Source organism: Schistosoma mansoni (assembly GCF_000237925.1).
Source record: "Schistosoma mansoni, WGS project CABG00000000 data, supercontig 0138, strain Puerto Rico, whole genome shotgun sequence".
In the NCBI taxonomy this organism is placed as follows: domain Eukaryota; kingdom Metazoa; phylum Platyhelminthes; class Trematoda; order Strigeidida; family Schistosomatidae; genus Schistosoma; species Schistosoma mansoni.
In genome coordinates, this window is record NW_017386041.1 from 559,970 (window position 1) to 576,220 (window position 16,251).

Below are 16,251 nucleotides of genomic sequence, written 5' to 3' on the forward strand. Positions count from 1 at the left end.
TTGCTTACTTGGTAGTCCCAGGATATACGAGCAATGCTTCGAAGACACCTACGATCGAATACTAATAGCCTAAAAATATCCTCTACTCTTATCAGCCATGTTTCAGTGCCATAAAGTAGGACGGAGCGAACTGTTGCGCAGTAAACCCGTCCTTTGTTTGCTAGACGGATATCTCACCTACGCCATAAATGACGCGAGTTTTCAAAAGCTAGACGAGCCTTCTGTGTCCGTGGTGAGATTTCGTCACACACCAGACTACAAGGGCTGATGAGACTCCCAAGATAAGTGAAGCTGTCAACACACTCAACTACTTCTCTCCCTATCATTAGTTCAGGTGTCGATGCAACCCAATCCTGAAGTAACATTTTGCACTTCGAGGGAGAGAATCGCATCCCGAACATGTTGCTTATGATGGTCAGAAGACTCTGCATTTTGTCGGCGTCTTCACCAAATAGAACTATGTCATTGGCGCATTCCAGGTCAACAAGTGAGTCTCCCGGTAGAAGTTCAACTCCTGAAAAATTTAGATGATTAAAGTGTTATCTCCAAAAGCATGTCAACGACAAAGTTATACAAGAATGGGGAGAATGGACAGCCCTGATGAACACCACTTGAGGTAATCAATTCTGATGACAGTTCGCCATAGGCTCTAACTCGACCAGTTGTGTTCGAGTAGAGAGCCTCTAGGAGGTTAATGTACTTCTTTGGTACTCCTTTCACTGACAAACACTGCCATAGAACCTCACGATCAACGGAGTCAAATGCCGCCTTAAGGTCAAGAAATACTACTAGTGTGGGGCGTCTGAATATGTGTCTATGTTTCGGGACCTGACGTAGAGTTAATATCTGGTCTATACAACAGCCTGGTTTTCTCTAGTCTGCTCTTCACGAGCTTTGGTTAGGCGTCGAAGAATTATTGAAGCTAATATTTTAAACACTATATTGGTCAAACTGATTCCTTTGTGATTGCCACAAGAGGATTTTTCTCCTTCCTTATAAACTGGCACAATCGGTGATTGGGACCAGTCAGATGGGATTACGTCCAGTTCCCAGATTTTACCTAAGACCTTAGTCAATTTCGCTGCTAGTTTTGGACCACCATCCTTAAAAACCTTAAGGGTAAACCTGTCAGGGTCTGCTGCTCTCCCACGCTTTAGATTTCCTATAGCTTTTCAACCTAGTAAAGAGTTGAAAGACTTACATTAATTTGCCATTTAGGTCGACTGGGGATCTTGGGAAACCGAAATGTGACTGATGGCCAGTTTAACTGATTCCTAAAGTGTTCTGCTCATCGATGCAATCTCCTGGATTGAGAATGAATCATATGTCAATCTTTTTCCGAGATAGTTTCGCTGACATTTGAGTTTCTTATACCGGTTTCTTTAACAAGTGTGAACAGTTGTCTGTCGCTGCCTATTGCCACTGCCTTTTCCATCTCACTTGCTTTCGCTACCCACCACTGTTCGCGATCATTGCGTAGGCTTCTTATTAGCCTTCGCTTAAGCTGACTCCGCTCTTCGTTATGTTCAGAGCCAGGTGGGATGAGTTTTCGAGCATCTATCAGTGCGGTAGATGCTACCGAGATCCATTGTTTCTCCCTAACCTTATGGTTTACCGTACTAGCGGATATCACTTCTATTTCCATAGCTTCTCGGATGTCATTCCACGCTGTCTCGGGGTGGGCCCAACTTACATGGCTGCCTAACTGTTTTTCTAGCTTTTTCCTGAAATATATTCTTAGCTTGCTTATCGTTAAGTAAAACCCTAAAAGGATTCCTTGCAGTGTCTTTCCTACGTCCAGTAAGTCGCAGACAGATACGTTCTCGCACTAGAGCACGATCTAAATCTAATCATGTGCTCCAGAATGAGCGACAGTCTTCCATCGGTGGATGATGGTGATGTGATCTAGTTGGGTCCGACGTTGGGACAAATTTGGGGGTCTCCATGTCAAAAGATCTTTTCTGTAACGTTAGATTTCTTGTTTACAAAATAATAAGCCTATGTCCCAGTTATTATCAACAGTTTAATCTTACACCACTTACAAGTAACTGGAAAATGGGTATGTAAAAGTTTTCTCTTATTTCAGCATAATTATTTTGCTGAATTTTAATGTTACGTTTAGTTTGTTAACAAGTATATTTCATCAACATATGTAAAAATATTTTGCCAATGATTGAAAATTTGGGCATTATATACCCTAAGCTTTCTTAAACATATGTTGATTCGAAGTTTTTGAAATTAAGTCTTATCTTAACTTGTTGACATCGGAATTACTTCCACTTTTATACAAATAATTATAGATTCTCAGTATCATTTAAATGTTCCTCCGAAGAAGCAGGATCGTTCCATTTCGCGTTCTCCCGGTATGGTCAACTGTTCAGTGATATCAGGTTCTAGAGATTCTTTCAAAAATTCTACTTCTAAAATTCCAGTACCTGAACTTCTTACGGCAAAACTTCCTGCTGCTAACAATGAAGACTTTTTTAATAAGTCAAATCAAAAAAGGTATGGACAAAAGCGAAAGTTGTCTGAAACTGTTAAAAGTAATTCATTGTCTAGTAATATTGACTCTACAATAGACCATTCTACTTCACCAGATGGCGATACAGAACCCTCCGGATCATTACTAATAGACTTAGCTGTAAGTTTTCAGTTTTATTTGTATATAACCTTTCAGGTTTATCAATGTTGAATTGAATTTTCTACGAGGTCTTCCAATTTTTGTTTAACTTCACTAGTACTGAATTCTAATAAACAGATATTTTTAATTCATTTAAACTATAAAAAAGAATTATTAATTGTGGCACTAAAATGAGTGTATATTTTTGTGTAGTAGGGTCAGTTACTGTTGAGGGTTGAATCCCGTAAGTTGTATGAAATTGAAGTGTCATATCATTGGGTCGTTTTTCGTACTACCTATTAGGATATTTATCTGCTATGTATTCTCAAGTGTTTCGTCACCGTTTTGCATGATCTCATACTTAGACATTGGGACTGTCAAAAGGTACTTTTCTGTCCCTTATTCAACGTGAATCTCCTGTAAATTTAACTAAGTACTTTTACACACAGATATGATAATTTAGTTTGGAAACAAGATCGTTGGGCAAAACAAACCAGTTAAGTTGCTCTCTCCATTGACTGGACTTGAAGTCTTAAGTGCTGACCAAGTCTTAATAAATCAATCATTTTTATTACACTACCAGTTTTCATTGCCTTAAATCTGTCTTTTTTCATATATTTTCTTTCTAGGCCTCTGATTTTTCACCTAAGGTTGTGTCGGAAGCAATGAATTCACATCTTAAGGATGTTCCTCACTTCTTGTCATGCAATACTAGTTCTGATTGTATTCAATCTGTTAAAGAATGTGGACGTGATGATTCTGTAGATCGGTGGTCACATGCATACGGAAATCAGAACAGTATAGATTGTAATCATAGTTCAACAGGATTGCTAGGAAATTGTAATGTCGACTCTTCGGATTCAGCTCCATTAAACTCACTTTAAATGTCTATTTTGTATCTATGAATAAAGAAATATATTAATGTATTTTGAAATGTTTCTATGGTTACATATGTACTGTAAGAAATGTTGGAATTTTAGTTTTTCTTTTTAACTAACTTAGTTCCAAATCTTCTTGTTTTAAACCAACATTTATTTAAAATCAAATCGCCAAACATTGAATTTCAGTATCATTTTTGATGTGTCCTATCGATTCATCGGTTATAGTTTATTTTTCTTTTTTGCACTTGTGTTTTCTTTTTTGTAGTTCACATTTTTTTGTAATTTTTTGAATACATGTATGCTCTTGGCTTACAAACAGTGCAACAAATTTTATTTTAATGACACATGTCTCTTATGTATATGTATGTATCTTGCCCCATGGACAATTTCGTATCCTTTTCCTATCTATGTGTGTTGTCCTAAACGTACTCTATTCCTGCTTTTGAAACATACCGGTTTTAATGTTCTGTTTGTATAAATCGACTTATCGCATACAATAAAAAAAGAGTGCATCAACGTATTTCGAGTAACGTATGCACAAACAAACAGATTACTATTTTACTGGTTTCATATTGTTATAAATTGTTAATCAGGTTTATAATAACAATTAACAAAACTGTTTTAAATGATTGTATAAAATAGAATTGTTCTAATGTTTACTCATACTAGTCGTTTTTTCTCTTATTTACGTTACTTTATAATCACTTGCCTTTTGTGTAGTTTTAAGTTCATGTTTGATTTATTTCAAAATTTTATTCAGGTTTCCTTCGAAAAAACTCGGTTTACTTATTTTCATTGTTATCCTGTGTAGATTTTCATGAGAATGATTATTGTTGTTATAAGTAGCACAACAGCAATGTGATTTCCTCCCTTGCATATTATTGTTATACTTGCATTTTGTTTCCTATATGACAATATAATTGTATTTTTATTGAACATGATAAGGTTGCAAATGTAGAATGCTTTCTGTTTACTGTAGCCTTGGTTGCTGAATCAATCTTGTAAGACATTTCATGGGTTTCCGTGTACTGAGACGCTTGTAGCATTTGCTTTAAATACCCCACCATAACTGTTTACATAATCAGTAATGGTTCTGGGATCATTTTCAAGTATTTAGATCAGTAATTGCAGTTATAGAATAACATGCTTAGGAAATGAATTGGTTATCCCGGTCTACAATACATTCAAGGAATTTTCATTCTTGATAGTAGTTAGTCTAGTGTGAAAGACGGTCTTGTAAAGATTCCCTTGAATTTTTAAGAGCAATTTTCATAAAAAATTCATATCAGTTGGGTAACTATCGAGAAACAAGACGTACTGGTCAGTTTTATATGTTACAACGGAATTATTCCGTATTAGTCAATTACAACGTAATATGGGCTCAAATCTAGTGTCTTTTGACGAATACGACATTTTTAAAACGCTGGATTATGGTGCAACAGATCATGAATCCACATGAAAGTCAACTGCAATCAGTTGCTAGTTCCTAAATTATGTTTTTCTGTGAGTGATATGGAGTTTGTGAAAAATATAGAAAGTCATCAAAACAGTGTAAGATGTGATACACTTGTGCGTATATTTAAAGTCCCACTCACTTTTTAATGAGATTAGTTAAAACCAGTCGAAAGTAGGTTTATTAATAATCACCAAATTAGTTTTACTAGTCTATCTTTATTTTAGCGAATATATTCTTACTGTAAACGTTTGACTGGTGTGTAACGTAACCAAGTGTATGCTTAGTACCTGTAGTTACAGAAAACTTCTATACTTCGGTAATTTTTTTTGGAAAGTGGAAATATTTGTCGATATGAAATCGTATATCGCTTTTACATTCTGGCTGAACTTTTCATCATCCCCTATACGTTAGCAAAGGACATTTTACGACGTTACAGTCTATGTGAAATCAAATATGAGGTTGAGAAAAACAATATGATCTAAGAGAAACCTAATAAACAATAGTTTTCTTTTCAATCAACTAGCTAGTTCTAGTATATTAGCTATTTAACTACCTATGTGTGTTTCTTTTTTTTTAAGATTAATCAGCTGAATGTACCTGGACTCTAATGTTAGTAATAGCTACGATATTCCAACCCAGTCAATGCATTATACACTGAGCTACAGAGTCACTATGTATGCATATATAGCAACAGAAGCGGATAATTTGTATCCATAACCAAATTAAAAATCCTTACTAAATAGCTAGTCGTCTAGAATTCTATGATGAGTTTGTTAACATTTTGCGATCTTTGAGAGAGAAATTCTATTTTTGAGATGATACATGCATTTAAAGCGTGTTATAAAAGTGTTGTCTAGTGAATGAAATGGGTATTGAAACACATTGTCTAGTAAAAGTTGGTTTTGTGACAGGTAGATAATTCAGGCTTTAGGAACTTATATTGTACCACAGTTTTAAATTACCACTAAAATAAATGTGTATATTTTGGACAAATCAAGCTCAAGAGAACAAACCATATTGTCGGCACTTGTTATGCGGCTGCAAAATAAATTTTTTCAGTGCTTTCCTAATGTTATATGGTACTGAACTCTTGAAAAGAATGTGTTTTCTTCAACGCTATTAGCTTTGTAATAACAGTTAAGTGGCCTGGCTTCAGATCGTAAACTATCCTTCTTCCTGTACCTATTGCCCTGTTAACATTCACTCAACATGCTGAAGTAATTTGAAGGTTTTTGTAAGAGATATCAACCAACTTTGAGAAGCATCACGTGTTTTTCTCTGTAATTCAGTTTAGGATGCATTTTACGTAATTCAGTAAATATGATGTACTGATGACCATCAGTATAGAACTGTTCATATGGGCTTTTCAGTGTCAGAGACAGTAGTTGTCTTTGGGAGTAGTGTTATATACTGCGAGACGGATGATTCTGAAAATCAATTAAGAAAATTAGATGAACCAAAAGTGAACGTTAAGCTACTGAACTGAGAAAATTAGATAAAAGAAACTGAACTTATAGGACACGGGAAAACAAAGAAAGAATAACATCATGTTGAAAATCATAAACAGCACGATACAAAGCAAGCTTAAAGTACGAAAGGCTCATTTAAAGAATTGCGCAGACACATAACGAGCAATTACCTAATATGTGATTAAGCATACCAATCATAGTAAAACTAGATGAATTTGATAAATATAAACCCACTATTATTGGAAAATGAGAACAGACGACTAAATGAACGGTGCAATTGACTGTTTTCTACCAGTGAAGAGATGTATTGTCACTACAGAAATGATAATGGAAATAAAAAACAGCAATCATAAAAACAGATAGTTATGCAAGTCCAATAAAATACTGTCTCAGATAATAAAAAAAATGTAAGGACGGCTGATATGACATACCGTCTACAAAAAATAAACGATTTTGATCAGAAAACTACAGTACATAAGACACTGGAGTCTCAATGAATGTGAACAAGAACAAAATGCTGATGATTATCGTTATATAGTTCAAAAGTGGTCTGCGATCACTGCATATGAATAAAGAAAAAGCAAGATCGAGACCCTAGTAGTTGTGCCATGCCATCAATCAGTGTCCAGATAAGACAACTGGCTTCAGCAACCTATATGACTGCAAGAGGAAGTTGTGTTTGTAATAACTAGTCATTCTGTTGTTTTTTAACTGAATTTGATCAATCGGTTTTCGAGAGAGTTCGAACGATACAAATTTTCTTCAGATGCATTACAAACTGCCATTTCTTGATGAGAGTATAATATCTCTACATATTAAAAGTTATATCAATAACACACCCATATATCCTTAAGTATGTATACAAATTCGTTCAGGGTTTCGTCGACTTAATACCATGGCTAAAAAACCGTAACTTCCTATCATTTCTTTAGTCAAAATATAACGCTCAATTAGAACACTGGAAAAGTGAAACTTTTATAAAACTATATTATGGAAGCCAGTGCATCGTTTTGTTTGAAGGTTTAATTAAAAATATATTTTAACATATCTTTTTGTTCTGGGCTTATGTATATTGAAAGGTTATTAGGCGCCGCTCTCTCAATAAGTGATCCAACTTACATCAATAATTGAAAACAAGCTTGTTATTATGGTTTGGTAGATGAGCGAAAATCTGTCTTGTAGTGCAGCTTGAACACTGAGTGTTAGTAATACCGTTTATTATTTTAGCTATGGGCAAATAACCGTCTAATCAGAAATAATAAATGAACAAAGGACCTATACCCACTTATGATCCTTACAGTTTTTATATTATAACTATCCTTAATTACTTCGTTGTCATGTATTTTTCAATCTGCATTTGTTGTGTTCCTAACGTTTATCCGCAAATCGTGTGTCATATGACACTTCAGTTCTTTTTCACTATTTATGATTCATAAAGATTTCAATGAAAACTGCATATTAAGTTTTGCAGTACTCTAATAATCATAAAACCTCCCTTCCAACTGCTTGCATATATAACTAAATATAGACGTTTATGTCAAAATTGGCTCTGATGATAACTACTGAAGACATTGTTTCTAAGATAATTTGGCAGCTTTCACATACATTAACATATAATGCACCATAAATTGATTCTGTATATAAAATAGTAATGAGGTTTTCAACTTAGAATCGGACATAATATTAGGAATGGTATGTTTTTTATCAAATTTTAAACTCTTGTGGTCTAAATTAATTAGAAATTTCATGGAGGAAAAACAACTATTCATACCCCAGTCACCAAACACTTGGGTTGATATATGTTTAAAACAAGAGCCTGTCAAAAAGTGTCAGATAAAGTAGACATTTGTGACCAAAGTACTTTTTTACTTTGACGAAAGGAGTGATTTACGACAAAAAAGTTAGATAATATGCTAAGGAACTGCGCAATTATTTTCTCTCACAAAGTAATTGAACTAAGTAACTACTAAACTCATCATAAACGTAATTGTTACTACTTTTTAATTCACTTGCTTAATAGGTCATCTATCTGTATCGCTATCTAATCAACTAATTTATCAGTACATTCTTCATTAAACAGTACGCGTCATGGAATTCTCAAACAATCAACTGTCGGCAAAATCAGATTTTCCAAAGTTTTAAGACATTACGATGACATTAGTATTCAAGCGAAAATTCCTTGATTAGTGGCAAATTCCTTTTGGCCTAACATTCTAATTTATCAATGCAAGATCTTGGCAAAGTGTTCTAACTTCCATACTAATATGGGTTCAATTATAAAAATCGTTCGTTGTACGGACATATATAACTGTACTGGCTGAAAAATTTTTATATGTAATTATTTCAGTCGTCGACATGCTATATTATTCATTTACGGTACATGCAGTTTTTGTAAATAATTATTCAGGCAGTCATCTGAAATAGTAATTTCAAGGTCCAGTTTTCGCTTTTTAAGTTTAAGAATTTCATTATCGATCTGCATCAGTTCCAGCCACAAAAATGAACAGTCAGAGCCATTAATAATCTTTCTGAACGATTTAGACGCATTTAGCAGTGGCAAACAGTTAGAACGGTTTGAAACTGAAGGAATGTAAAACATATTATCTTCATTTGTTGGCAATTCAAGGTTTTTAGAAGCATCGGTGAAGTACGAAGACGAAGTTCCATTCGAGTTTAATTCCTCTGTCAAAACTTCACCACTGTTTTCATCAAGATTTTTATACGATCCATCGGTGTCAGAATGGTATATTCCATTCATATTACAAAGTGATGGATTCTCAATTAAATGTTTATAGTTCGATAAAAAATTCGCTGCTGCGTTTGTGAAAATCTGGCTAAGCAAACTACTAGTATTATCCTTCTGTAATATAGATTCTCCTTCATTAAAAATTGTTACAGTCGGGTCGTAACCGAACATATTTTGAGGAGAAATATTATTGACTTTTTGAACATCTCTTGGACTTGAATTTCGAACTTGACCATTTTCTTGTAAATCTATACTGCTATTACAAACAAAAGATAAAGCGTTCTCATGTGCAAAGGCCCCGAATGGTTCTATCGATGAGTCGTTGTCCAACTCACTGGATTCTGAAGGTCCACATGCTCGTTCTCCATCTTCTGAACTATGATCTTCTGAAGTTTCCTCTAAAAATTTCGTAAATTCTGAATCTTCTTTCTCAGGCGTATAAGAAGTCATTATCTGTCGCCTAAACTCGCAGACTTCAGAGAAAATTGTCTTAAAATATCCTCGGCTGTTTTCGTGTACTTCTCCGATACCATTTTCAGCGAATTTACATTTTTCCATCGTACATGGTCCACAAGACAGACGTTGTTTAGCTCTACTTTTGGTTCTTTTCCACCAATTCCTGAGCTGAACTGGAGATTTGAGGCTAGAATCGGGAAATTTATTTTGTAACTTTTTAGAAATATGCTGCCATAATACAAACTTTCTGTGTTTTGTCTCACTATGACTGTTCGGAGACTCTATAATATTTGGATACTTCTGAACTTCCTCGAGTAAAAATCTCAGTTCTTTTTGTGTGTATCTTTCCGACCTTTTTCCAGATTTTGGTAATGAGTTACCTGTGGAATGCTGCATAGATAACGATATGTAGTTCGGAACTTAAAATAACGGTATTTTGAAATTAAATTTACTGAAGTAGATAAACAAACAATGTTCTGTTGAAGAAATCATATATTATATGGATGCTGAAAAATTACCTTAATATTATCGCTTTTAAATGTCATTTACATATTATTACTTGGAATCATAATGCTATATGTGGGTCGTACGGTTAAGAATTCTTCTGTTATTTTAGTTAACTTCACAGAAAAAGCATAAGACGGAAGGTCGCCCACAATTTCTTTGGAAGAAAAGGTTAAAAACAAGATTTTTATAACTTGAGAGTAATCTGAAAGTTTCTAATATTACAAATGAATCCCTAATCTCCCTATCTTGGGGAAATATTTATCCGTTTTCAGGGAAAATTTAAGTGAAGCCGTTATTAAAATTTTTAAGGAAATCTTGGGGAAATTCTTGAAAAACTTCAAAATTTCAGCAGAGCTGCAGGAATTCCCAATGTTCCTAGAATTTTATAATACTATTGGAAAATCTGTCTATATTTATTGAAGAAACCCCAGCATTTCACCTTTTTGCTAAATATTTCCCCAGAATTTTCGACCAATTTGAGGAAACGTTCTACGTTCTGTGGTCAAACCTCAATACTTCATCGATTTTCGGGACATTCTGCACGATCTCCAGTTATCCCAAATGCCGCATTCGGAAAACTTCAAATTTACGGGTAACAGAGAAACGACTGGCGTTTTAATAATAAGTACCCGACAGTTTCTTTTCATTTATTATATTTTTTCCGTTAACTTCGCAACGTGAACGCTTTTACGAAGCAATTTAACCATAGTAAGTGGCAAGGATTGGTCTTTCGCGGTGAATCAGGTTTGCTTTAATTGAAAAACGGATGCGTTATACAGAAAAATATTTGTTAAAGTTTATAAAAGTAGAAATTATCCTATGATGTATAAATTCTTCCAATTCTTTGCAATTACTAATGTGTATTGGATAAGTACATTAGGTTAACGTTGAACTTTCATTCACAGTGTTCTACAAAAAGAGAAGAAAGTTACTCTTCTGTATTACAAACGTAGTATCAAAAAATGCAAATTTTTATGGTAAACAAAATAACCTACTGTGTCACAACAATCATCCAACATATGAATCTATAATGTAATGTAGAAGGTTAGCCGCACACCAACGGTATAATGATGATGTACTGTGAGTGGTAAACCTAAAGTCAGGTCTGTTCGCACTTGCAAAGCCAGCTGGAAATACGATAGGAAATGATTATTTCGTAAAAAGTTTTATCGGAACTAAATATAAAACGCTAACCGGTATTTAATCGAAGATCCAAAGTGCATTTGACTCACTCTTTCTTTGGATCGCCATCCACGCTTATTTATTTTATCTCTTGCGTCGTGTAAGAAACACTGGTTTGCAACATCCATCACATTTTTTTCTGGATAGGTCACACTTGAGAACGGTGAACACAGAATATTGAGACAAAGATGTGATATAACATTGAATCGTTCATCAGAATCTTTAAATACAGATTCCTGTTTTACTTTTTGTCCCATATAAGGTATAATTAATTGACAGTTCCGGAATCAGAAGGCAGTATAGACGTGTTTTGGTTGATTTCCGAAGATCATGACATACGATCTCAAACAATTTGGTAACCTTAAATTTTATAACCACCTGTTACAACTTACGAACTGGTCACGAAAGTTTTGCTCCTCTAAAGAAGCTTCAAGTGTATACAGTTCCTCGGGTGTTTTCAGTTGTAATGAGTAACTTACAGTGTCTACACTGATGCTGTGCCTGTTCTTCACATCCGCGAATGGCCTTTTGACTTAGGCAGCCAGTTTGTCAACCTTACTAGACAGATCACTTATTGCTCTCAGGATCATTTTGCTGCCGTCATTGTGCAACCTACTGGTATCCATACTGTGTCAACGACTGAGTACAATTCGGACGGCAATAAGGAGTTTAGGAATGTACACCCGATAAAGGTCCAGAAATCCGTTGGCCTTCTTTACAGTTGTCACTTACTTCCACCATCTTAATTACAACTCTGCCTAGCTGTTGCTTCATTGAGGAATGGACAGATGGCGACGTTTCGATAGTTTGACCATGAAAAATTTTTTTATTAAAGGAACCTAGACTATACCGTTCGACGCACTCGGTGCACAATGGACGTAATTACAAGAGCCAGTGGTCGATTCTAGGACAGTATTGTTACATTTCTGGAAAGCTACGATGTTACCTGCTTCTTCTGCATCCACTGAACTGTAGTTTTTATTTTCAGTGGTTGTTAACTGGTACTTCCTCTCAAAATCGGATCCTTACTTTCTCAAACTTCCGCAAAAGGTCGATCGAGGGCAATCCATAAAGTTTGACAGTCTGTTGAATTTTTATCCCTTTCATTACGTTCTACGTTATCAGTCTAAAAAACAACTAGCTGTAGTCAGGCTGAACAGAAGCAGTAATCGAAATCGTGGACAGTGCAAACAACCCACCCACTTGACGAGATACCTTCAAAAAATGTGTGCGAAATCGACGCTCCTGTTTCTTGTTTCTATTTGACACACTTAAACAAAACCTAAATGTTGGTGACATAATTCTGGCTGAAGGTCGTTACCATATCAAAAATTATGGCGAGACTATAATTTAGGGACGAACCAATCAGGTATAAGGTAACAGGTCTTGGATTTTGGCAAGAAATTCACTCATCCATTTGTCTAATGTGAGTTACGGCATTATATCTGATGTCACTTCGTGATGAAAACCCTAAATATAATTCCTAACCTTAACCATCAACTGTAAATCATAATTCGAATTCCTCACACTGGTTTATAACTTTCATTTGGTCCTTGTTATTGGGTGGACAGTCTCAAAGTCACTTAAGCGTTGCTCAAAGGTCATCCATGATATATAATCTTACTAGCATTACTATTAGTTCTAATTTCTTCTTAAAAGGTTTAAAAATGCAGTGGTTACTGTTTCTCCGGAACAACACTGATTTTGGGGTTTTCTCCGAACATTTAGAAATTTTCCAACACGATCATTGATCTGTGGTTTTCCCCAAAATATTTCCAAGCTTTTAGAAAGGACTCTAGACTCTGGGGATTTCCCCAAAGCCGGGAGGTTGTGTCGTGAGTAGTCGGGGAGTCAAATTCGTGATTTATTCTCAAATATCGTTATATAGATAAACGTGTGCCCTATTTTATCTCATGTAGTTGAAACAATCTTCAAAATTCTGTTGTTAAGATTAATTAAACTGTGTTATTATACAATGAGCTTTTCACAGTGAACTTTCTCTCTCATTGATTCAAAGTTGTCATGGATGGAAGCATATCACGATTTGTCTATATAATCAGGATTTGTTTCGCTTATCCTTTCGACTGAATTTATTTTATTGTAGTGCGTGCTACTGATGTAGACAGATATAAGTAATATGTATCACAAATTGATAGTGAAATGTATGACCGTTGAAGGTTGTGAAGATCTCAAGAAAGAGAAGGAGAGCAGACAACGATTGGTGTGGGAACGAAAAAACAATGAAGTCTGAGACGGTTGATTGACTTTTTGCGGAAGGACCAGTCAAATGGGAGACAATTAATTGACATTTTGCAAATAGGACATTTGCTGTTTAGTTCTCAAATTTTGCCAAGAGATTCTTTAATTACATTCGACTGTTCACACTTGTGTCCTCGTTTATTACAGTATTAATTCTGTTTGTGGCACTATAAATATGTTCGTATGCTCTCTAGACAACCACCTTGGTTTTTCTTTTTCTTTATGTTCGGTGATAGGCGTATATGGCATGTATATTTGAATTACATAGTATGACCTTTAACTGAACAAAGAAAACAGGCCTTTCTGAGTAGTCTGATTTGTAAGTTAATGAATACCAGAATGAGCTACAATTTTCAATCGTTTGTCCTTATCGATGAGACTAAAGCACATTTAACTATCATGTGTCCACAAGTTGAATTCTGTGACACATTCAAGTTTGGAGTATCAATCTGACTAAGTAAATTTCAGATTTTTATACTACTATTACACATCAAAGCCCTATTTTTAAAATCATACACCGAGTTCACCATAACTGTTGACATGTAATCAAAGTTCGAACTGCTCATTTTTTAATGTAAAAAACTTTACCCAAGTTCTAAAATAAAAGGTTTTTTATAAAAATTATCTCGAACCATAATCTTTATATTAATGGTTACCTTACTCCTCGTGTCTAAGTACAGACAAACAGGTTTAAATCCTTCAGAATTCATTCACAAGATCTGGAAATTTTAAAAATACAAGTGCATGACCTGATAATCTGAATTTGTCAAGTCAATTTTTCCTAGACGTAAATGTATATTTCTCATCACCTTTCATAAGTGTTCTTTCACATTACGTACATCCACTTTAAAAGCCATACGCTCTCACCCATACGGATGGCTCAAATGAAAACATTCTCCTTACTAAAGACAATTCTGATAAATTTGTCAAATGTTCAGTTGTGAAGTATGAGGATTGATTTGCAACAACGAAGAGCCCCCATTCTTATGATCAAGCGAAACATGTTGCCTTCTTGTCCGAAACTGAAGTCAGTATAGTTTCTCCAACATAATTCAAGTACCTGAAGAATAGAGTGGTCAAATTCTATCTCAACAAAGAACCAAACCTTCGCATAGAAAGGATAATTATGGTCTATGGAAAGAGTCCGTATAAAAACAAAAACTGTGATAAAGGAACATGTTATTTTTGAAAGGAATATCTGAAGTGGTATGATCTAAGGTGGTATCCGGCCAGTATAATTAAATGAGAACATTCGGTTACTGACTTCTAGTAGAACTAACGAGGTTGCGATCAACATCGCTTGTTAACATAGTCATTTACTGTTATTAAATTGGGAAAAGAACTACAGAAGCTGGCTAATATATAATAAAACGTGGGAAATCGATAAACTCCGCGAACCTGTAAATCATAAGTTTCGCAAGATAGACGTTTTGTTTTCTGATTCTTGATCGACGTCATGCTTTTCTTCTTCATACTGAATTACAAACAAATCATCCATTCCATTCGAACCATTTATGATCTTACAGCATTATGTGCTTCGAAATGTAGGTTTTTATATATTTTACGGGAGTGTTATGACATTACTCAGAAAACATAAAAGTATATTCATGGTTTTCCTGAGCACTTTCAAGCCCATTTACCTCTTAGTCTTACACTAAAGTTTTGAACTTAAATACTACTGGTGAACTTAGATAATAAAAATATATGAGAAGACATATGTTATTATGTGGAGGAAAGCCTATCACAATTTTTTCAAAGTGCTAACAGTGTTTGCACAATTTTTGTTTTACTGTTTCAAACCATATAGTGTTTCCATCTACTGACAACATCGTACTTCAATTTTCTTTCTTAGCCGTTATATTGACGTGTCGGTTGTCCTTTAAAATTCGTAAAATAACCAGTTTGTACCTATGTTAAAAAAACAATATTATTTTTTTATCCCTTGAAAAACATAAAGACTCCGGGTTTGAAATGTTACTTCAATTATCTTTTTTCTTATTATGAAAAAAATTAGTAAAGTTTTGCATATGTGCACATAAACAAATTCGCGTCATCACCATATTATTATGGTGATTCTATTTGGCGGGTCTTAGCTAGTGGGCATCTCAATTGGTTGGCCATGTTCAATTTATTTTCATAGTTGAAAGCGTGATTCAATTGAAGCTAGACAACCATCGAAAACCTGGAAGCGATGGTGGTCTAGCTTTAATTGTCTCACGCTTTCAACTATGAAAATACTAAATCTCCACAAAACCCCTTCTGATAATCAACTTATTTTGTCGTAAATTTATTTTTCTAAATAATGTTTAGTTCAGCAATTCTTTTATTCCTGTTTTTCTTTAAGCACTCACACCACTCAAAAAATAGTAGGCTATTTTCATGTTGAGTCTGTCGATTAGTTTCTTTTTTCTTCGCTAGTCACCTTTAACCTAGTTTAATGATCTCGTTAAATTGTGTTTATAAACTGGTGTGGCTAAAAAGTACCAACAAATATTACCTTTGTAGTAAAACTAGTTTTTACAAGATGGGCAGGTCTCGTTTACTCTCATTGAATTATGAGTAGAATAGGTAGTAAATGAAATTAAACTTGTCTATTTGTTGCTAAACATAGTAATTTTTAACTAAGTAATCGAATTTAATTTTTCTACGGACCCCTCCCTTTGAAAAATTAGGAA

General features: G+C 34.6%; 2 protein-coding genes across 2 annotated transcripts in view; one reads left to right on the top strand and one right to left on the bottom strand.

Annotated features, from left to right (window-relative positions):
* Positions 1-4,458, top strand: part of Smp_163290 (nuclear receptor co-repressor related (ncor)) — a 38,488-nt gene extending 34,030 nt beyond the window's left edge. Inside the window, exons 21-22 of the mRNA XM_018788653.1 lie at positions 2,301-2,641; positions 3,250-4,458. Of these exons, the coding sequence (XP_018646537.1) occupies positions 2,301-2,641; positions 3,250-3,504 (596 nt within the window). The 3' untranslated portion in view covers positions 3,505-4,458. The remainder of the gene's footprint in view (positions 1-2,300; positions 2,642-3,249) is intronic.
* Positions 4,459-8,770: 4,312 nt separating this feature from the next.
* On the bottom strand, positions 8,771-10,024 carry Smp_076320 (hypothetical protein; the record flags this gene model as incomplete). The annotated part of the gene is made up of 1 exon (XM_018788664.1): positions 8,771-10,024. The coding sequence occupies one exon, from the start codon at positions 10,022-10,024 to the stop codon at positions 8,798-8,800; it is 1,227 nt and encodes a 408-aa protein (XP_018646538.1). The 3' UTR covers positions 8,771-8,797.
* Between the last annotated feature and the right edge of the window lie 6,227 nt (positions 10,025-16,251).